General features: G+C 49.4%; 1 protein-coding gene across 1 annotated transcript; it reads right to left on the bottom strand.

Annotated features, from left to right (window-relative positions):
* Positions 1-610: 610 nt before the first annotated feature.
* Positions 611-22,735, bottom strand: PRPH2 (peripherin 2). The gene is made up of 3 exons (XM_075595730.1): positions 21,871-22,735; positions 14,574-14,820; positions 611-4,972 (listed from the first exon to the last, which is right to left on the bottom strand). The coding sequence occupies exons 1-3, from the start codon at positions 22,449-22,451 to the stop codon at positions 4,748-4,750; spliced, it is 1,053 nt and encodes a 350-aa protein (XP_075451845.1). The 5' UTR covers positions 22,452-22,735; the 3' UTR covers positions 611-4,747.
* Between the last annotated feature and the right edge of the window lie 1,018 nt (positions 22,736-23,753).

The following is a 23,753-nucleotide window of genomic DNA, read 5'->3' as shown; positions in this document are numbered from 1 at the left end:
GGGGCATGTGTCTCTTAGCAATTCTTTAACTGCAGAGGTGACCCTGTGCTTTCTAGAAAAGCATGATAAAATATCTTTCATAATCCTTTTGAGCAGGTATTGTTAACATTACAAATTGTTACCTATAAAATAAATCCGGATCACGCCCTTGTGAATTGTAATGTCGGCACGGTGAAGGACTCAATCCGAAAATAATACAATATGCTCCCTTTCCCAGGTTTCTGCAAAACCTTAGCCCCGATTACAGCTAAGAATTCTCCATTGTATATATTCCAAAGTGGAACCTAACCAGCCCGTAGAGACCTACACGTAATAAAAGTTGATACCAATAAACTTGAAACACGATTGAGGGCCATATTTACCGAGCCGTGCTAAGGCGTTTGGTACCTTCCATACCATTCAAATGGTTGTTTACAGCTTAACACTGTTTAGTAAAGCTTGACCTTTTTAATATCTTGCATAGCAACATGTACAGATTCATTTTTGGGTGTGTGAATCTAGAATGTGAATTGTAACCAAGTGTTAAGATCTATCTACACATTGAAAATATTTTAAGCCAGAAAACCGATCAATACAATGACAAATTTTAAATATTTTCATTTAACAAGAATTTCTTGCAATAGATTTTTTAATATCTGGACCTCTAGTAGCAAACAGCATTTAATCAAACAGCATTACAGTAACACAAATGTTGCTATATTTGATTCTGACTGGAGAGAGATGTTATTAGTCTGTCGATTTTCTATTGGAGCCCACTAGAGATGTTCTATGGTTGAGGTTCTCGACGTAAGTCCTCAAGACCTCTTAACAGGTCAGGTTTGGATGATATTCCAGCTTCAGCACAGGTGACTCAATGAGTGAATCAATGAGATTAAGCCATCTGTGGTGAAGTTGGAATATCCTCCAAACCTGACCTGTTAAGGGGTCTTGAGGACTTGCTTGGAGAACCACTGTTCCATGGAAAGGTCACTGGTCTTCTAGTTATTTCTCTTCTGAAGGGACATACAACATATTGTTGTGCAATAATAAACAGGCTGTTCATACACCAAATGTTTTAAACATGTTTCTCAATTCAGTTATTCATACAGGAAGTCATTTGGCATGTTGCATGTTATTTTATTATTCCAATGGTAAAAATTCAGTAACAGCCACCAATGTATAGAAAACAACTGTGCTGGATGGGATTGCTCCTGTGGTTGAAGTAATCTACAGAAATTGTTATAACGTTTAACCTGCTCGGTGCTAGTTGGCATCCACCGTGCATTATTCCTTAATGAGCTGCAGGTAGGTGGAGCACTAAGAATTACACGGGTTGATCTTGGTGAGAGGCCTTTAGTGGGTCTCTTGTAGGCCATAGGGAAGCCTTTTGAGAAGTGATCTCTGCTCAAATGAAGCATTGCCACATTGGTCATAATTCAGCTGTTTGGGCACCATAATAAATAGCTGAAAACAAATCTGTTCGCTACATATGTGACCCAAGGTTTATGTGTTGACATCATATTCCATTACCACTGAATCCGGAGTATAATCCGGAGGCATGGATTTTTTTCTCCCAGTAATACTGATGATGGGAGCTTTTGTGTTGTATTGCCATGGCAGTCAAATCCCTACAGCTGGTCATAAGGAGCAAATACAGTATATCAAATATGCTCAAATCTATTAGTAATGATTATAAAGCACGTGAAATGGTAACCATTACACCAGTGTGCATTTATTACCGATCCATCAACATTATTTGCTTCTAACCTTTATTTAAGCCGCAGCACTATATACAATTGTGGTTATCAAGCCTCGTCTCAACACTGAGTGAGCTTTGAGAACTATTCAAGTACAAGAAATAAAACGTATTAAAATCAGAGATTACTACTCATGGGTCTATTATCATTTCAGTGGCAATATATTAGGCTCCGTTTCTCTGTATTTGCTTACGTTTCTATGTCCCACCGTGTTTTGTCAGTGACACCCTGTACTGTACATTTGCTGAGTAATAGTTGCATCATTGATGCAAGAACAAATCACAGAGCGTGATATGAAGTCCGGGAGCTGGGCAGATGTATCAAGTCAAATTTACAGCAAAACTGAAGCAAATTGTCCTTTTAATCTTGTGTTTATTTACTTCAATGCCGTTGCTCTCGTTTTTGCTCCGTGTGGCTGCCTGCAGTCTTAGGCCGCGTTAATAGTGGGCGCCCGTCTGTCGCTCGAGCGATTTGTGCCCATTGGGTTTTCCCGACAGGGAGGTGTGGCCGTGACGTCACCAGGCTGGTTCGCCACAATTGGCTGAACTGCTCACGTGACGTGGTCGCGCGTACTATGGACGGCCTCATAGAGATGTCTGTTCGCGTGCGCCGTCGCGCCCACTATAAACACGTCCCGGGGAGGAGTTTGGGAGGGGTTGCATGTATATAACAGATTATAATAAGATGTACAATTTGATACCTCTCCATCACTTTGTATTTTTATGAATTATGTATTTGTATCTGCCAAATGTGCAGTGGGATAAACTCATATTTACGTTCGGTGCCAACGCACGCAGAGAATGGAGCCATGCATCAAATTCCATTCTGATTTCCTTTACGTTGATTCATCTCCCCCCCCCAAAAAAAATAACTTCAATTCACGTATACTACAGTATGTACTGTATGTGACGGGTACGGAAAAAGAAACTTAAACAATGGACAACTTAACACCGTAAGGGAAGCACAAATAAAACATTCAGTAAGTGACATCCGAGTTAGTTCTTCTCCCTGAGGGGAAGAGCACTCCTTTTACCATCTAGATTTATTCGGTGGATACTTTTGGAACTCCGATAACGCCACGGCTGAAAGTGGGCAGCATTTGTAACATTCATTACAGGTCGAGCCTGTTATTGTTTATCATGAAGCCCTTATGTGCCGTCTGTCCCGGTGATGGATCCCCAGCAGTCTGTCGGTCTCTGGGGCTCCCCAGTGCCTTTCCAGTAGAGTCCCTGGCCAGACACTCTCAGCAGCAGTAAGAAGCGTTAGGCCTGGGACATAGTGATTTTGTCCGGGCTGAGGCACGCTGAGGCTCAGGGAAAGCGGTGCTTTCCCTGGCCTTACACAGCGCGCCGTCCGTGGGCGGGTCTGGGGGCGGGCCAGTGACGTCACGGAGCTGCTTCGCCCTCATTGGGCGAACCGCTCACGTGACTGGCCCTGCGCTCCGACAAGTGCCAAATTTGAAAACTGTGCGACACACGCTTCCCCAAGCGTGCGAGCCCCTGCTAAAGCCGCTCTCATTGCGGCTGCAGGGGCTCAGTGCCAAGCAGCAGCACAGGTCAGCGCATAAGCGCTGACCATGCCCAAGGCCGAATTCAACCAAAAGTCCGCAACCGGATGTGACGTCAAACTCGGAAGTGACGTATCGGGACCCAGGGAGACGCCAGCAAGCGCCGAATACTATCGTAAGCAGGCAAGGAGAGACAGAGAGGAGACGCCAGGAGAGGCACTGGGGAGCCCAAGAGACTGACCGAGAGTGCTGGGGATCCAGTACCGGGACAGACGGCACATACAGGAGCGGCGGCAGTGAGAATAACGTGGCGCTGAGCTATCTGTACAATGATTGTGCCATATGCGTTTAAAATCTGCACACATTGTAAGTGCATTTCTTACATTTTTTTATACATAAAGGAATTTTATATACGAGCTGCGCAATGGTCTTGGTCCTTTTTTCCTGAGGTACCAACTTCATAATATTACAGAGAGATTGCCACGTTTGTGATATGCACTAAATGACCTACTACTTTGTAAGTAGGCAGAACAACACACACAACCCCAGCAAGCTCTTTTTGGGAACCCCTGAGCCCCCACAAAATATATATGTATACAAGTGTCAAAAGGGAGAGCTACTGAGCGTGGCATATGTATACAACAAGCGACAGAGAAGCCCAATGCTACATCCAACATGACAGAAATACACAGTAAAAAACTTATATATTCTCTTGAAAAAGGGTCATTTAGTTTAACCCTTTGGCCAAAGCAAAATAAACTACCAGAGAAAATACTAATATAAATCCCAAGGCAGCAGGTCTTTTTCATTCTACTGGATATAGATCCAATGTTGGTCTTTCTCCCTAGTAATAGAGGTAAAGGAGAATTTTAATCCTAATTAGTATTATTAATATTAGTATTGTATCTGGTAGTGTTAGGACCTGCAAACTGGGTCATGCCTTGGCGTGGCTCACAGGCTTATAATGCTTTGGCCAAAGGGTTAAACTAAATGGTCCTTTTTCAAGTGAATATATAAGTATTTTACTGTGTATTTTTGTCATATTGGATGTAGCATTGGGCTTCTCGGTCGCTTGTTGTAAGTAGGCGGAACACAAGAGCCACGATTCGCATCGTCACTGAATTGAAAACACCTGCATTTAGTGGTGTTTCTCTTTGTTTCTATCCTATGCTCCTCCTGGAGTATTGCAGAAACTATATTTTAGATTGACCATGTTCTGCAGTGAAACTTAAGGAACCTTTCTAATACCAGCAAATACTGTAATCACATTTTGTCCTCATTTGAGACCAAGTTCCTATTTAATATGAATGCTGTATGTGTGTGTTCTTTTGTAAGGTGTGTATTTACATGGGAAGGTTATGGACAATCCAAGTTACAGAGTGTTATGAACAAGGGAAATGTACAAATGTTATTTTGTCTTGCGCTCCTTTTCTCCCCCCAAGTGATTATATTCCCATTTCAGAAGATGAGTTGTTTTTAGAAAAGTCCACATCAGTCCAGATATTCAGCTGACCGTGGTGACTGCTGGGGCCTTTTCTCCTGCTTCACCGTCACCGCTTTCCACCTGGTTCAACTTACCCAGATTTTTCAGAGTGTCCCAGAAGGATTTTATTGTCTCCGTCAGGCTCTTCTCTAGTAGCCAGCCCTCGCTCTCACATTCAGGGTCTTCGGGGTTTGCAATACTTTCCAGGCACGTGTGCAAATACCGCAGCCCGACCATCACAGTCATCTGGGTAAAACATGGATGAGATGGGAAAGTGTTTTAGGAGTATGGGAAGAGAAGTATACAAGAAGAGGAGGGATAGAAGCATCCAAGCTGCTGGATTCAGGATACGCCCTGTCCTGTGCTGCTAAAACTCTAACACATGCCTCATTCTCTCCCGTCTTGAATATTGTAACCTTTTTATTGTCTGGCCTTCCAGCCTCTCACCTGTCTCCTCTACAATCTGCTGCTAGAGTCATTTTAATGTCTCCTAAATCTGTGTCCGCGTCTTCTGCTGAAATCCCTCTTCTGGCTTCCTATTAGATCCTATATTACTTACAAAATTCTCCTTCTCTCTTAAGTCTATACACTCTTCTGCCCCTCCTTACATCTCAGCCCTAATTTCTCTCTATACACCTGCTTGCCTCTTGCGTTTTGCTCAAGGATGTCTTTTGTCTACCTCTTTTGTATCTAAATCCCTTTCTCACTCACTGCCCCACATTTCTGAAATATTCTTCCCCTCAATATCCGCTTGCTGACCACGCATGCGCAATTGGCACTTGCTGGTTGCTCGTGTGCATGGGCGGGTGGCGCTCGCCGGCTGGATCCAAAAACCGGGACAGCACCCGAAAAATTCTGGACAGAGCCCTAAAAACCGGGACATCCTCACCCCTCCCCCCCGCTCCACAAACCTTCCTCACCCCGCCCCCCACCACAAACCTTCACCCCTCCCCCGTTCCACAAACCTTCCTCACCCCACCCCCAGCTCCACAAACCTTCCTCACCCCACCTCCTGCTCAGCAAACCTTCCTCACCCCGCTCCCTCTACCCCCACTCCACAAACCTTCCTCACCCCGACACCCCTCCCCTCACTCGACAAACCTTCCTCAAACATAAACCTTCCGCCCCCTGTCCCAGCTCCACAAACCTTCACTCCGCCCCCCCCGCTCCACAAACCTTCCTCACCCAGACCCCTCCCCGTTCCACAAATTTTCCTCACTCCGCTCCCCTTCCCCCGCTCCACAAACCTTCCTCACCACGCTCCCCTTACCCCCGCTCCACAAACCTTCCTCACCCTGCCCCCCACCACAAACCTTCACCCCTCCCCCGTTCCACAAACCTTCCTCACCCCACCCCCCACTCCACAAACCTTCCTCACCCCACACCCTGCTCCGCAAACCTTCCTCACCCCGCTTCCTCTACCCCCACTCCACAAACCTTCCTCACCCTGACCACCCCGACACCCCTCCCCTCACTCGACAAACCTTCCTCACCCCACCCCCCCTCCCCATAAACCTTCCGCCCCCTGCCCCAGCTCCACAAACCCTCACCCCGCCCCCCCACTCCACAAACCTTCCTCACCGCACACCCTGCTCCGCAAACCTTCCTCACCCCGCTCCCTCTACCCCCACTCCACAAACCTTCCTCACCCAGACCCCTCCCCCGCTCCACAAATCTTCCTCACCCCGCTCCCCTTCCCCCGCTCCACAAACCTTCTTCACCCCGCTCCCCTTCCCCCCGCTCCACAAACCTTCCTCACCCCACCCCCTGATCCACAAACCTACCCCACCCCACTCCCCATAAACCTTCCTCACCCCGCCCCCTGCCCAGCACCACAAACCTCCACCCCGCTCCCCCGCTCCACAAACCTTCCTCACCCCCCCGCTTCACAAACCTTCCTCACCCCTCCCCCCGCTCCACAAACTTTCCTCACCCCTCACCCCTGCTCCACAAACTTTCCTCACCCCGCTCTACAAACCTTCCTCACCCCCCCCCCCCCCGCTCCACAAACCTTCCTCACCCCCCACTCCACAAAACTTCCTCAGGTATTTTAGGAGTATGAGAAGAGGAGTATACAAGAAGAGGAGGGATAGAAGCATCCAAGCTGCTGGATTCAGAATACGCCCTGTCCTGTGCTGCTAAAACTCTAACACATGCCCTCATTCTCTCCCGTCTTGAATATTGTAACCTTTTTATTGTCTGGCCTTCCAGCCTCTCACCTGTCTCCTCTACAATCTGCTGCTAGAATCATTTTATTCTCTCCTAAATCTGTGTCCGCGTCTTCTGCTGAAATCCCTCTTCTCTCTTCCTATTAGATCCTATATTACTTACAAAATTCTCCTTCTCTCTTAAGTCTATACACTCTTCTGCCCCTCGTTACATCTCAGCCCTAATTTCTCTCTATACACCTGCTTGCCTCTTGCGTTTTGCTCAAGGATGTCTTTTGTCTACCTCTATTGTATCCAAATCCCTTTCTCACTCACTGCCCCACATTTCTGAAATATTCTTACCCTCAATATCCGCTTGCTGACCACGCATGCGCAATTGGCACTTGCTGGTTTCTCGTGTGCATGGGCGGTTGGCGCTCGCCGGCTGGATCCAAAAACCGGGACAGCACCCGAAAATTCTGGACAGAGCCCTAAAAACCGGGACATCCTCACCCCTCCCCCCCGCTCCATAAACCTTCCTCACCACACCCCCCACCACAAACCTTCACCCCTCCCCCGTTCCACAAACCTTCCTCACCCCACCCCCTGCTCAGCAAACCTTCCTCACCCCGCTCCCTCTACCCCCACTCCACAAACCTTCCTCACCCCGACACCCCTCCCCTCACTCGACAAACCTTCCTCACCCCACCCCCTGCTCAGCAAACCTTCCTCACCCCGCTCCCTCTACCCCCACTCCACAAACCTTCCTCACCCCGACACCCCTCCCCTCACTCGACAAACCTTCCTCACCCCACCCCCCCTCCCCATAAACCTTCCGCCCCCTGTCCCAGCTCCACAAACCTTCACTCTGCCCCCCCGCTCCACAAACCTTCCTCACCCAGACCCCTCCCCCGTTCCACAAATCTTCCTCACTCCGCACCCCTTCCCCCCACTCCACAAACCTTCCTCACCCCGCCCCCCCCACCACAAACCTTCCTCACCCCGCTCCCCTTCCCCCCACTCCACAAACCTTCCTCACCCCGCCCCCCCCACCACAAACCTTCACCCCTCCCCCGTTCCACAAACCTTCCTCACCCCACCCCCCACTCCCCACTCCACAAACCTTCCACACCCCACACCCTGCTCCGCAAACCTTCCTCACCCCGCTTCCTCTACCCCCACTCGACAAACCTTCCTCACCCCACCCCCCCTCCCCATAAACCTTCCGCCCCCTGTCCCAGCTCCACAAACCCTCACACCCTCACCCCGCAACACAAACCTTCCTCACCCAGACCCCTCCCCCGCTCCACAAACCTTCCTCACCCCACCGCTCCACAAACCTTCCTCACCCCACCCCCTGATCCACAAACCTTCCTCACCCCACCCCACTCCCCATAAACCTTCCTCACCCCGCCCCTGCCCAGCACCACAAACCCCCACCCCGCTCCCCCGCTCCACAAACCTTCCTCACCCCCCCGCTTCACAAACCTTCCTCACCCCTCCCCCTGCTCCACAAACCTTCCTCACCCCTGCTCCACAAACCTTCCTCACCCTGCTCCCCTTCCCCCCGCTCTACAAACCTTCCTCACCCCCCCGCTCCACAAACCTTCCTCATCCCCCGCACCACAAACCTTCCTCACCCCACCCCTCCACTCCACAAAACTTCCTCACCCCGCCCCTCCACTCCACAAAACTTCCTCAGGTATTTATATACGCCCTGTCCTGTGCTGCTAAAACTCTAACACATGCCTCATTCTCTCCCGTCTTGAATATTGTAACCTTTTTATTGTCTGGCCTTCCAGCCTCTCACCTGTCTCCTCTACAATCTGCTGCTAGAATCATTTTATTCTCTCCTAAATCTGTGTCCGCGTCTTCTGCTGAAATCCCTCTTCTCTCTTCCTATTAGATCCTATATTACTTACAAAATTGTCCTTCTCTTAAGTCTATACACTCTTCTGCCCCTCGTTACATCTCAGCCCTAATTTCTCTCTATACACCTGCTTGCCTCTTGCATTTTGCTCAAGGATGTCTTTTGTCTACCTCTATTGTATCCAAATCCCTTTCTCACTCACTGCCCCACATTTCTGAAATATTCTTCCCCTCAATATCCGCTTGCTGACCACGCATGCGCAATTGGCACTTGCTGGTTTCTCGTGTGCATGCGCGGTTGGCGCTCGCCGGCTGGATCCAAAAACCGGGACAGCACCCGAAAATTCTGGACACAGCCCTAAAAACCGGGACATCCTCACCCCTCCCCCCCACTCCACAAACCTGCCTCACCCCACCCCCCTGCTCCGCAAAACTTCCTCACCCCGCTCCCTCTACCCCCACTCCACAAACCTTCCTCACCCCTGCCCCCCAGTCCACAAACCTTCCTCACCCCACCCCCCGCTCCACAAACCTTCCTCACCCGACACCCCTCCCCTCACTCGACAAACCTTCCTCACCCCGTCCCCCCCGCTCCACAAACCTTCCTCACCCAGACCCCTCCCCCGCTCCACAAATCTTTCTCACCCCGCTCCCCTTCCCCCCGCTCCCCACACCTTCCTCACCCCGGTCCTCTTCTCCCCGCTCCACAAACCTTCCTCACCCCACCGCTCCACAAACCTTCCTCACCCCACCGCTCCACAAACCTTCCTCACCCCACCCCCTGCTCCACAAACATTTCTCACCCCATCCCCTCCCCATAAACCATCCTCACCCCGCCCCCTGCCCCAGCACCACAAAACCCCACCCCACCCCCCCGCTCCACAAACCTTCCTCACCCCACCCCCTTGCTCCGCAAAACTTCCTCACCCCGCTCCTCTACCCCCACTCCACAAACCTTCCTCACCCCGACACCCCTCCCCTCACTCGACAAACCTTCCTCACCCCGTCCCCCCCGCTCCACAAACCTTCCTCATCCAGACCCCTACCCCGCTCCACAAATCTTTCTCACCCCGCTCCCCTTCCCCCCGCTCCCCAAACCTTCCTCACCCCGCTCCCCTTCCCCCCGCTCCACAAACCTTCCTCACCCCACCGCTCCACAAACCTTCCTCACCCCACCGCTCCACAAACCTTCCTCACCCCACCCCCTGCTCCACAAACCTTTCTCACCCCATCCCCTCCCCATAAACCATCCTCACCCCGCCCTCTGCCCCAGCACCACAAACCCCCACCCCACCCCCCGCTCCACAAACTTTCCGCACCCCGCTCCCCTTCCCCCCGCTCCATAAACCTTCCTCACCCCGCTCCCCTTCCCCCCCTCCACAAACCTTCCTCACCCCATCACTCCACAAACCTTCCTCACCCCGCCCCCCCTGCTCCACAAACCTTCCTCACCCCGCCCCCCCTCCCCTTGCTCCACAAACCTTCCTCACCCCGCCCCCCCTCCCCTTGCTCCACAAACCTTCCTCACCCCGCCCCCCCTCCCCTTGCTCCACAAACCTTCCTCACCCCGCCCCCCCTCCCCTTGCTCCACAAACCTTCTTCACCTCGCCCCCCTCCCATTGCTCCACAAACCCTCCTCACCCCGCTCCCCCTCTCCCTGCTCCACAAACCTTCCTCACCCCGCCCCCCCCCCTCCCCACAATCCTTCCTCACCCCGCCCCCCCCCTCCCCACAATCCTTCCTCACCCCGCCACCCCCCTCCCCCGAAACCTTCCTCCCTCTGCTCCACAAACCTTCCTCACCCCTCCCGCCTGCTCCACAAACCTTCCTCACCCCGCTCCCCTTCCCCCCGCTCCACAAACCTTCCTCACCGCCCCGCTCCACAAACCTTCCTCACCCCACCCCCTGCTCCACAAACCTTCCTCACCCCCCCGCTCCACAAACCTTCCTCAGCCCTCCCCCACTCCACAAACCTTCCTCACCCCTCACCCTCGCTCCACAAACCTTCCTCACCCCGCTCCCCTTCCTCCCGCTCCACAAACCTTCCTCACCGCCCCGCTCCACAAACCTTCCTCACCCAACCCCCTGCTCCACAAACCTTCCTCACCCCCCCGCTCCACAAACCTTCCTCAGCCCTCCCCCCGCTCCACAAACCTTCCTCACCCCTCACCCCCGCTCCACAAACCTTAATCACCCCACCCCTCCACTCCACCAAACTTCCTCAGGTATTTTAGGAGTATGAGAAGAGGAGTATACAAGAAGAGGAGGGATAGAAGCATCCAAGCTGCTGGATTCAGAATACGCCCTGTCCTGTGCTGCTAAAACTCTAACACATGCCTCATTCTCTCCCGTCTTGAATATTGTAACCTTTTTATTGTCTGGCCTTCCAGCCTCTCACCTGTCTCCTCTACAATCTGCTGCTAGAATCATTTTATTCTCTCCTAAATCTGTGTCCACGTCTTCTGCTGAAATCCCTCTTCTCTCTTCCTATTAGATCCTATATTACTTACAAAATTCTCCTTCTCTCTTAAGTCTATACACTCTTCTGCCCCTCGTTACATCTCAGCCCTAATTTCTCTCTATACACCTGCTTGCCTCTTGCGTTTTGCTCAAGGATGTCTTTTGTCTACCTCTTTTGTATCTAAATCCCTTTCTCACTCACTGCCCCACATTTCTGAAATATTCTTCCCCTCAATATCCGCTTGCTGACCACGCATGCGCAATTGGCACTTGCTGGTTGCTCGTGTGCATGGGCGGTTGGCGCTCGCCGGCTGGATCCAAAAACCGGGACAGCACCCGAAAATTCTGGACACAGCCCTAAAAACCGGGACATCCTCACCCCTCCCCCCCACTCCACAAACCTGCCTCACCCCGCTCCACAAACCTTCCTCACCCCACCCCCTGCTCCGCAAAACTTCCTCACCCCCCCGCTCCCTCTACCCCCACTCCACAAACCTTCCTCACCCCTCCCCCTGCTCCACAAACCTTCCTCACCCCACCCCCTGCTCCGCAAAACTTCCTCACCCCCCCGCTCCGCAAAACTTCCTCACCCCGACACCCCTCCCCTCACTCGACAAACCTTCCTCACCTCGTCCCCCCCACTCCACAAACCTTCCTCACCCAGACCGCTCCTCTGCTCCACAAATCTTCCTCACCCCGCTCCCCTTCCCCCCGCTCCACAAACCTTCCTCACCCCCCCGCTCCACAAACCTTCCTCACCCCACCCCCTGCTCCACAAACCTTTCTCACACCACCCCCTCCCCATAAACCATCCCCACCCCGCCCCCCGCTCCACAAACCTTCCTCACCCCGCTCCCCTTCCCCCCGCTCCACAAACCTTCCTCACCCAGCCCCCCCCTCCCCCTGCTCCACAAACCTTCCTCACCCCGCCCCCCCTCCCCCTGCTCCACAAACCTTCCTCACCCCGCCCCCCCTCCCCCTGCTCCACAAACCTTCCTCACCCCGCCCCCCCTCCCCCTGCTCCACAAAACTTCCTCACCCCGCTCTCCCTGCTCCACAAACCTTCCTCACCCTGCCCCCCTCCCCCTGCTCCACAAACCTTCCTCAGCCCCCGCTCCACAAACCTTCCTCATCCCGTCAACCCCTCCCCCGAAACCTTCCTCCCCCCGCCACCCCCTCCCCTGAAACCTTCCTCCCCCTGCTTCACAAACCTTCCTAACTCCGACCCCCCTCCACAAACCTTCCTCACCCCTCCCCCCTGCTCCCCAAACCTTCCTCACCCTGCTCCCCTTCCCCCCGCTCCCCAAACCTTCCTCACCCCCCGCTCCACAAACCTTCCTCACCCCCCTCCACAAACCTTCCTCACCCCTCCCCCCTGCTCCACAAACCATCCTCACCCCGCTCCCCTTCCCCCTGCTCCACAAACCTTCCTCACCCCCCGCTCCACAAACCTTCCTCACCCCGCCAACCCCTCCCCCGAAACCTTCCCCCCCCCGCCACCCCCTCCCCTGAAACCTTCCTCCCCCTGCTCCACAAACCTTCCTAACTCCGACCCCCCTCCACAAACCTTCCTCACCCCTCCCCCATGCTCCACAAACCTTCCTCACCCCGCTCCCCTTCCCCCCGCTCCCCAAACCTTCCTCACCCCCCGCTCCACAAACCTTCCTCACCCCACGCCCTGCTCCACAAATCTTCCTAACCCAACCCCCTCTCCATAAACCTTCCTCAACCTGCCCCCGCTCCACAAACCCCAACCCCGCCCCCCGCTCCACAAACCTTCCTCACCCTGCTCCCCTCCCCCCTCCACAAACCTTCCTCACCCCCCCGCTCCACAAACCTTCCTCACCCCCCCGCTCCACAAACCTTCCTCACCCCTCCCCCCGCTCCACAAACCTTCCTCACCCCTCAACCCCGCTCCACAAGCCTTCCTCACCCCACTCCCCTTCCCCCCGCTTCACAAACCTTCCTCACCCCCCGCTCCACAAACCTTCCTCACCCCACCCCCCCACTACACAAAACTTCCTCACCCCACTCCCTCCTCCCCACACTCCACAAACCTTCCTCATCCCGCGCCCCCTCCACAAACCGTCCTCACCACTCCCCTTGCTCCACAAACCTTCCTCACCCCCCGCTCCACAAATCTTCCTTGCCCCGCCCCCCGCTCCACAAACCTTCCTCATCCCGCCACCCGCTCCACAAACCTTCCTCACCCCACCCCCCGCTCCACAAACCTTCTTCACCCCGCCCCCCCGCTCCACAAACCTTCCTCCCCCGTCCCCCCTCCCCCCACTCCACAAACCTTCCTCACCACGCCCCCACACCACAAACCTTCCTCATCTCGCGCCCCCTCCCCCCGCTCCACAAATCTTCCTCACCCCGCCCCCGCTCCACAAACCTTCCTCATCCCGCTCCCCATTCCCCACACTCCACAAACCTTCCTCACCACTCCCCCCGCTCCACAACCTTCCTCACCCCTCCCCCCGCTCCACAAACCTTCCTCACCCCTCCCCCATGCTCCACAAACCTTCCTCACCCACCCCCCTTCCACAAACCTTCCTCACCCACCTCCCCTTCCACAAACCTTCTTCACCCACCTCCCCTTCCCCCGCTCCACAAACCTTCCTCAACTTTCCTCCCCCACACTGTGTCCTGGACGTGTCTTGTACAGTATATCAGGAGCTTTGCGGGGACATGCCCTTATAACGCAATGTGTTGCATCGTATCTCTTGTTGAATACTGTGACTGGGAAGTGTATCAGAGAAAGTTAGAATCGTGCGTAGAGAGATACATCTTGCACAGCGGCATTGTGATGTCAGCCGTGTTAATAGGAGCAGTTTATAGCACACATGTTAATGGGATGTATCAAATTCTGCGTCTCTGTGCACATTTATTTCCAGGCCTGCGGTGGCGTAAACATCTCTTATTTCTGCTCCATATGTTGTAAAACTCAATGAATCCCACCTCTGGCACAATCAGGAGCAACACATGGTGCAGGGCAGGAAGCTTTCATCTCCCCCTATTGTCCGTATACTGTACCTTCAATCAGATGCAGAAGAAAGGCTTTCTATAGATTACTTCCATGGATTAGAGGCGAGTGGTGGCACATACAGAACAAATACAAACATCAGTCATACCCCAAATGTCTCCTAGTTACAGGGGTGGCCAACTCCAATCCTCAGGGGCCACCGTCAGGTTTTCATGATATCCCTGCTTCAGCACAGGTGGTGCCATCTTCGACTGAGCCACTGATTGAGCCACCTGTGCTGAAGCAGGAACATCCTGAAAACCTGACCTGTTGGTGGCCACCCCTGTCCTACTACCAGCACACTTCAACTTCTATATACTCCCCATCATCAGTCGTTCCCAATTACCTCCAAGATCCAGACCAGGAACACCAGGGCACCCATGGAGCTCATCATGTTGGTGTAATAGTGTAGCAGCGATTCCTTGCAGCCCCTGTGCCACAGGTTCAGTTCCTCTGTCTGGTGCTCGTAGCTGTAGTGAGCCGAGTTATTTGTTACTTGCAGCTGGATGCAGGGCCTGGGGGAGCTGGGGTTGCAGCAGCTGAAGGGAACTCCATCGATCAAGTACTTGCCATCCACGTTGCTCTTAATACGGCTGCATGGAAATTACAAGGGTAGTGAGCTATATTGTCCTTTAAAACTACCACACAGTTAACCTCACAGTCTCTTGTTTAACTACTACAGCAGAAGTCCCCTACTGCTCTTCTTTGATTTATTTATATTCTTTTTTTTTTTTTTATTAACTACAAGTTTTAGTGCTGGGACATTTCAGTTCAGCAGATATTTATTTATTTATAAAATATTTGACCAGGAAGTAATACATTGAGAGTTACCTCTCGTTTTCAAGTATGTCATGGGCACAGAGTTAAGACAAATAATACATGGTTACAAATAGTTACATAAATGAGCAGGGTATACATGATATATTCCAGACATAGCATGCACAGTTAAAGAAAATATATATTATGGGCGTATGAAACAGTTACAGACCAGATTAAAATGTGAGACAGCCTTAGATTTGAAAAAACTTAAACTGGTGGTGGATGTGAGAGTCTCTGGTAGGTTGTTCCAGTTTTGGGGTGCACGGTAAGAAAAGGAGGAGCGGCTGGATACTTTGTTGAGCCTTGGGACCATGAATAGTCTTTTGGCGTCTGATCTCACGTGATAAGTGCTGCATGTGGTAGGGGTGAGGAGCTTGTTCAGATAGCTGGGTAGCTTGCCCATAAAGAATTTAAAGGCAAGACAGGAAAGGTGAACTTTGCGCCTAGACTCTAGTGATGACCAATCTAGTTCTTTGAGCATTTCGCAGTGATGTGTGTTGTAGTTGCATTGGAGAACAAAACGACAAATTGAATTGTAGAGGGTGTCAAGTTTGCTAAGGTGGGTTTGAGGTGCCGAGCCATATACTATGTCTCCATAGTCAATAATTGGCATTAGCATCTGCTGTGCAATACGCTTTCTGACCAGAAGTCTTAGGGAGGATTTGTTCCTGTAAAATACCCCTGGTTTGGCATAGGTCTTGGTTGTCAGGGTATCAATGTGCATTCCGAATGTTAAGTGGGAGTCAAACCATAAGCCCAGGTATTTAAAACTAGTGACAGGGGTTAGGGTGGTGTTAGCGTTGGTTCTAATCAGGAGCTCAGTCGCTGGAAGCTATAAAAATGTAGTATTGGTCCCAAATACCATTGTTACAGTCTTGTCAGTGTTTAAAAACAGTTTGTTTTGGGAAATCCAGTTTTCGAGTCTCAAAAAGTCAGACTGAAGTATGTGTTGAAGGTCAGAGAGGCTATGGCTGTGTTCATATAGGATTGTGTCATCTGCATACATGTGTATTGAGGCTTCCTTACAAGCTGTGGGAAGATCATTAATGAACACTGAGAAGAGTAGGGGCCCCAGAACAGAGCCTTGCGGGACGCCACAGGTGATATCCAGGGGGTTAGAGATAGAGCTAGAGATGGACACATGTTGGGATCTACCTGACAGGTAGGACAGAAACCAGTTTAAAGCATGCTTCCCTATTCCAGAGCTCTGGAGTTTGTTAAACAGGATAGCATGATCAACTGTATCAAAAGCCTTTGCAAAATCTAGGAATATTGCACCAGTGAGTTGTCCCCGTTCCATTCCACACTGGATTTCATTGCAAACTTTTAGCAGGGTAGTTACGGTGGAGTGTTTGGGACGAAAGCCAGATTGGAATTGGCTAGGGAAATTTGTCTTGGTATAGTAATCGCTTAATTGGGAGTGAACACATTTTTCCATGACTTTGGATAGAATTGGGAGAAGTGAGATTGGCCTGTAGTTTGAGACAGTGTTTTTGTCCCCACTTTTGAAGATTGGGACAACTCTAGCAGTTTTCCAGGTCTTAGGGATATGGCCTGCAGACAGGATAGAGTTGACTATGGAAGCAATTGGTTTGGCAATGGCTGGGGCACCAAGTCGTAGGAACCTAGATTGTAGTAAATCAGGTCCACATTGGCTGCTTTGTTTTAGTTTGAGGAGCGCGTGTGTAATCTCCTATTCAGATACTGGGCCAAATTGAAAATTGTGGGCAGTGTTGGGAGGGGGTGGGGCTATGTGGGTACTCCCAGGATGAGATTCAGGTTTGTGGTTTGGGCTGCGTTTTGCTAATAAGTTAGTGGCACACCCCACAAAGTAATCATTGAATGCATTTGCAATGTCAGTGGGGTTTGTCAGAGTAATATCCCCCTTAGTGATATTACTTGGTTGTTGATGGTTAGGAGGCTGGAATATATTGTTGATAACCTTCCAGAAGTTAGCTGGGTTTGATGTATTTTGGTGGAGATTGTCAGAGTAATATTGTGCTTTTGCGTGCCTTGTTTGCCTTGTGCACATGTTCCGCAGGCATCTGTAGTGATTGAGATCCTTGGTAGTGCCAGTTACTTTGTAGCTTTTCCACAAGGTATCCCTGAGCTGGTAGAGTGCAATAAGGTCAGTTGTAACCCATGGAAGGTGGGCCCCCTGTACCCTTATTTTGTGTAGTGGAGCATGGGTATCGCAGAGTTTTAAGATCTCGGATTGGAAATAGTCGAGCGCAGAATCAGGGTCGGGAATTAAATCGATTCTGTGCCATGGGCAGTTGGTAAGGTTATCCAGAAACTGTTGTGGGTTAAAGTTTTTAAATGTTCTAGTTAGGAGTATTTTAGGGCTTGAATGGGGTGGTTTAATTTTCCTTACACAGTACACTATTGCATGGTCACGGAAAATATCAGGAAGGATGCCAGAGGATTGGATTCTGCTGGGGTTTGAGGAGAGAATCCAGTCTAGCAAGGAATGGTTATGCGATTTCAGGTTTGTCCGTGTGGGTTGGGAAATGAGTTTTGATAGGTTAAGTGACTTGAGTTGTATCTGGATTTTGTGGTTTTTAGGGTCAAGCCAATTGAAGTTCAAATCCCCAAGAACTAGCAGCTCATTCTTCTCATTCAGAGAGGAAATGGAGCCAAGAAACTGGGTGATATCAGTCAGGGATTGTAGGGGGCTTTAGGGGGGCGGTAGATGCCAGCGAGCAAGATGGGCTTAGAAAAGGAGAGGCAGATTTTGCCAACTAGAATTTCAAAAGAGGGTGGGCTTGGGGGGCAATTTAACAGTGTAAATTGTAATGTGTCTGCAATATAAAATAACACCCCGGCTCCTCTCTTTGACCTATCTCTCCTAAAAATGGAGAATCCCTGAATGGCGATATTTGCATCAGGAGTTTTAGGGGTTAGCCATGTTTCTGTAAGAATGATGGCTTTGGGTTTATGCATAAGGCACCATGCCCTTAGTTCGTCCAGTTTGGGCAGCAGGCTCCGGATATTTATATGGGCGACAGATAGCCCTTTTTGGAATTTAAAGGTCGAATTCTCAGGGGCATGGGACAGAGTTGAAATGGGAGGACCTGGGTTAGGTTCAATATCACCTGCTAAAGAGAGTAATTGTATGAGTAGAAATTTGGGTAGTTGTTTGCAAGTTGTAAATTTGTGGTGTTTGCCATTAGTGTGAGAAGTGGTTGGTGTGCTGGTTTTTAGAGTTCTCCACCAACATTCAGTAGATAGTGCAAGGCTTTTGAGTAGTCCAGGGTGTATGGTAATGTTGGGTGTGGGCCAGGATGGAGGAGTTTGTAGTGTATAGAGGGAGTAACATCTCCATGAGGCCAGGAGAAAGAAAAACTTAAGATACATAGCAGGTTCATGATGCCAGAGGTAGGCAGTGCTGCATGGAGCTGTTGTAAGCAAAGTGAGTGTGTGCAGACTAAACAGCAGGGGTGTGCCTGATCCTTGTCAAATGTTTTGCTGCATTGCAATGCTAGAGTCAATTCAGGGTTTCAGTGGGCTGAGTGGGTGTGGGAGGTATTTTGTGCAGTCAGTTTTGGGAGAGGCTGCAGTGAAATAAGTTGTAAAGGAGTGGCTCAGTGAGTAAAGACACTGACTGGCACTGAGTTTAAAGCAGGGGACCCTGGCTCAATTCCTGGAGTCAAGCTCCTTGTGACCTTGGTCAAGTCACTTTATCTCCCTGTTCCTCATGCACCAAAAAAGACAAACATAGATTGTAAGCTCTACGGGGCAGGGACTGTGCCTGCAAAATGTCTCTGTAAAGCGCTACGTAAAACTACTGTAGCAGCGCTATACAAGAACATGCTATTATTATATGATCCCACTATTTCACAGCGCCGCCGGGAAGTAAAAAATGGCCAACAACTTGGGGGTGAGCCAATACATGAGGGGCATGTCACTATTCTCCGCGGCTTGTGCGTTCTGTACCCGTGTTTTTGCCAGAAGGTACTGAGTGGTGGGACTCGACTCTGTGGCACAAGTGCACTTTAACCACTGATGCATCTAAATTTACATTGTTAAATCTTTCTAATTCACTTACACTTTTTCAATTACAAGCATCTCCCCTCATCATCAACGTCACCAACCTGAAGAAGGCACCTCCGGGGTCTAATTATCAAAGTTTCCCAGCTGACAAAAATGGGGCGGAGGAGAGGGGAGGAACAGCACCAGATTTATCAAGGAAAAAGATTCCCATTATAACCAATGCGAACGCTAGTGCAGCGTTTTTGCCCCAATTTTGCAGCCGGAAGACTTTGATACAACCGTCATAGTGTTTTTGAAAGCGGGTGTTCATAGACAGCATTTACCCAACTAACATATCTTTCCGACCAAGCCACGTGTCTGGTGTTTGCCAGCTTGTTCAGCTTTACATTCACAAGTGTATCCTATTTCCTGGAGGGACCAGTATTTTTTTTCTTCTCCCCTCTCCCTCAAATATCTGCATGAGAAGGAGTGGCTCAGTGAGTAAAGACATTTTATCTCCCTTTGCCTCAGGCACCAAAAACATAGATTGTCAGCTCCACGGGGCAGGGACCTGTGCCTGCAAAATGTCTCTGTAAAGCGCTGTGTAAAACTAGCAGCGCTATACAAGAACATGCTATTATTATTATTATCTAAGCTCTCTTAGCTGCATTGCATGGATTTAATTTTTTGTACCCAACTTCCCTAAAACGTTCCCCCCAAAAATGGAGTCTACCACATCTCAATGAAAGTATTTAACCCCTTCACTGCCCGGGGACATGAAAACATTGTTATGCGACTCAGCAAGCTTCAGTGACAAAGTATTTAATGATGAAAATGTCTGTCTCTCTCGGTATAAACACCCCAACAGTAAAGACTGATTCCTCTGGGGGTCTTCTGGAGGAGGGAGGGAGGGGGGTGGTGGAATAACGTTGAGAGAAGACATGTTATGTACAACCCCCACTGATCCACAAGCATGTACTAACACAATGTGACTCAGCCAGTTGTACATGACAAGGCGAGGAAGGATTGTGTTAGAAAGTGACCAGGACTTTCAAAGTATCCAATGAGAGATCAAATATTTAAAAAAAAATCTACTCAACACATGAACTCTATTTTCTACTATTAGTACCCCTTGGCTGAAAGATGAGCAGCTTGCCGATCTCTCGGACAGCAAAGGGTTAATAGTGTCTGTATGTTTATGGCGTCACTCTGTTGGTTACAATTGGACATCAACAAGTGTTGTCTCCTCTGCCCTTCTGTGCTGGATTACACTTCAGCTCTCAATCCTTAGCCTTGGATAACAGTGATCTAATCAGACTGCATGGGTATTTATATCTGAAGATACCTTCTGCATGCACAGCATTTCTTAACAAGTACACACACTAATATATCTTCTTGGCCCTGATAGCGACACAATCCTGCGTCTCTTTTATTTACTCACTTTATTACACATATTATATATATTGAGAGCAAAAAAAAGGTACTTGAAGTTGTAGGCATTTTATTGCATTAAATAGTAGACACAAATATGAATCTACACAACATCTGTATAGCAGTTTACAACGCTGTAACATGCTGTAGTATGAAGCTAATATTGTACACTTCATCAGAAGCTCTTTCTGTGTAGATAGTATTAACACAAAACATACAGTACTGTAACTGGGGAAATTGTACTTCCTGAACAAGTCATTACTGATCCCTTCTGTCCAATAACTCAATGCCGGGAGATATAGTCAACAGCGTGAAGTGAGGCACCTGTTTATTTCTGTGAGTGATCAACTCCAGTCATCAAGAGCACTCCAACAGGTCAGGTTTTAAGGATATCAAAGCTTCAGCACAAGTGGTTCAATCAGTGGCTCAGTCAGATTGAGCCACTTGTGCTGAATCTGGGATATCCTTAAAACCTGACCTGTTAGGGTGTTATGAGGGCTGGAGTTGGCCACATCCGGGGTTAGAGTACAGTGTGATGAGCACCTGGCAACCTTACTGGGGGTTATGTACCAAAGTCCCCCATGCTGATAGAGACAAAACCAGTGCAACATGAAAAGATAATGATTCCTTTTCTCTGGTACACATGGTGCTGTTTCTGCGCTGGTTTTGCAGCCTGAAGAGTTTAGTAAATAGATCCAATATCTGGAGCATTGCATGGCCTGTGCAGATCTGGATGTGCACTTTGAGATGCTAGATACTCTTTATCATTGTATGATGCAGCATGCACGCTAAGCCGGTGCAATGCATTGCAGTCCTCTGTGGCTGCTAATAGGTTAAGAATAAGAAACATTATGGACATTCGCAAAACAAAATCCTAGATCAGTTGTCTTCTACCTTTTTTGGGTTATTGAACCCTATAATTATATTGTGACATTATGAGGAACCTCAACCCTCTCTAATAGTGTCTCTGAGATCAGATCCCTTGTAAATGCTTCTGTATTTGTTAGAGTTTTCAAATGACCGGAAAATTGTAGGGAACCCTTTAGGGATGCTTGGGGAACCCAAAGATTCATAGGAATTCTCCACTGCATTCATCCACCGCTATCAGAGAGGGTTGGGGTTCCTTACAATGCATCTGAACTCACACGCTATTAGAGAGGATTAGGGTTCCTTAAAATGCATCTGATCTCAGACACGCTATTAGAGCGGGTTGGGGTTCCTTATAATACATCTGATCTCAGACGCGCTATTTGAGAAGGTTGGGGTTCCTTTGAATACATCTGATCTCAGACGCGCTATTAGAGAGGGTTGGGGTTCCACATAATTTCGTAATACAATTATAGGGTTCCTTAATAAAAAAAAAGTTAACACTGCTCCATACACAGTACTAGTTCTGGGATCCATATTAAAAAATTACTCACTCTTTCACTTCTTTGGAGCTGAAGTCTAGGTACCGGTTGCTGACCCACTGAATCTCAAACCAATCTCTGAATCCATTGTTTCCACAGCATTTGAACTCAATCTGGAGCAGGTCAATTGTCTTCTTCATGTAGCACCGCCCCGGTGTGTCTGTATCTTTGTAGTAGCGCATACCATTCTTCAACCCTTGTGCCAACGTACTCTCCAGGGATCCCCTCGTTACTAAGCACACAACGGCAATGAAGAAGGTGAAGATGTTGAAAAGGAGACAGACGACCAGGTAAGATTTCAGCATCGGCTTCCACTTCGCAAACTTAGCAGGATCCAGAGAATCGTAGCAGATTTTACCCGCAAATGCATTGAGAGCACAGGCCAGGGCGCCCATAAATATCAAGGAGTTGGGCACAAAATGACTCTCAGCGTTATCCATCACTTCACTTCGCTTTCTCAGCTCAATTTTGAGGAATATTCCCATACTGAAGAGGACAATGCCTGTTAGCACACAGCACCAGTTCATGAGCCATAGTCCCTGGGCCAATTTGACTCTTTTCTTCAGGTTGAATTTGACTTTCATCATTGCCATTATAGCAATGTAGATGTTGCTGTATATTGACTGATAGTCTAACTTTAGTTGAATGAGATGAAGAGGTCTCGGGGATTACCAATCAGTCCTTAAAAACTGATTCTAGTATGTTTGGTTCTTCCATATTTAGCACCCTAACCTAAACCTGGAGCAAGCAAACACCGGTTATTGCCAAACTGTTATTAATAGCACAATCATTAAATGTACTTGGCAAACAGCACCTACAACTACTTCTGGTGGCCCTGTCCCACCAAAGAAGAAGCAATCTCAAAGTTCCGGTTGAATAAACCTACCTCTGCAAGACGTCATCTTAATACCTTTAAGCTTCTTCATCCCATTTGTAAGAATCTCTGTCAACCAGATCAGCAGCAGAAATAATCCCCGTTTTACTTGTTAGGAGATTTCTCCTTTCACACGCTAGGATACGTTGTACAGTGTGTTTTTAGATATGAAACGGTAACAAAAATGTTAAGCTGGCGTGGCCTCTGAGCTGAAATAATTCTGCATTGATCATGCAATATATCAAATGAGTACGTCCACACTGTAAGACCTACTAATTGTGATCTCACTGTATGTGGTTTGTACAATAGCACTGGCTTTGAAGCAGATGAACCTGGTTTGAATCCCAGTGTCGGCTCTCCTTGTTATCTTGGACAATCTCACTGAATCTCCCGGTGCCCCAGCCACCAAAATTAGATTGGGAGCTCTTTAGCGTAGGAGCTAATTGGGCCTGCACAATTCTGTGTACATTGCCAGCATTATATATGAAAATAATATATTATATTATTCCTATAGAAAATGGGGGCTTTGAGAAGCAGTGGTGGAATATAATATCATGAGGACATAAGTAGGATGGCAAAACATAGAATTGTATTTTGAAGCTCCCGCTAACGGAATCTTTTAAAGATGACTTAGCAGTAGAACGGGCTCTCGTTTAATTACATTTACGTGTACATTTGGAAGGGTGCTGTGTCCTGGCCCGTCCCCAAGCAGTAAGCAGGTAAGGCACAGCCTAAGGGTGGCATGTCTCAGGGGGGCGAAAACATGAAGAGGAAAAGTGGTAGTAAAAGGAGCAAATGCTCCCCCTCAAAAATAAAAAATTGTGCCCTCCCACCCCTTCCCCTCAGGTAGGAAGCAGGGGGTTTCCCGAGCTCAGCCAAGTTAATCTCAGCTTCAGGGACCCCCTGCTTCCCGAGATAGGTACCTTGGAAAGGGGGTGCCGGTGTCTCCTGCTGAGGTTTAAAGTGACCCGGTCACGCGGGCCAATAGGACACATTTTTTGAGGGTAAAAAAGGGTTGACT

The sequence above is a fragment of the Ascaphus truei genome, chromosome 4 (assembly GCF_040206685.1).
Source record: "Ascaphus truei isolate aAscTru1 chromosome 4, aAscTru1.hap1, whole genome shotgun sequence".
In the NCBI taxonomy this organism is placed as follows: domain Eukaryota; kingdom Metazoa; phylum Chordata; class Amphibia; order Anura; family Ascaphidae; genus Ascaphus; species Ascaphus truei.
This window is presented reverse-complemented; position numbering and strand designations above follow the sequence as displayed.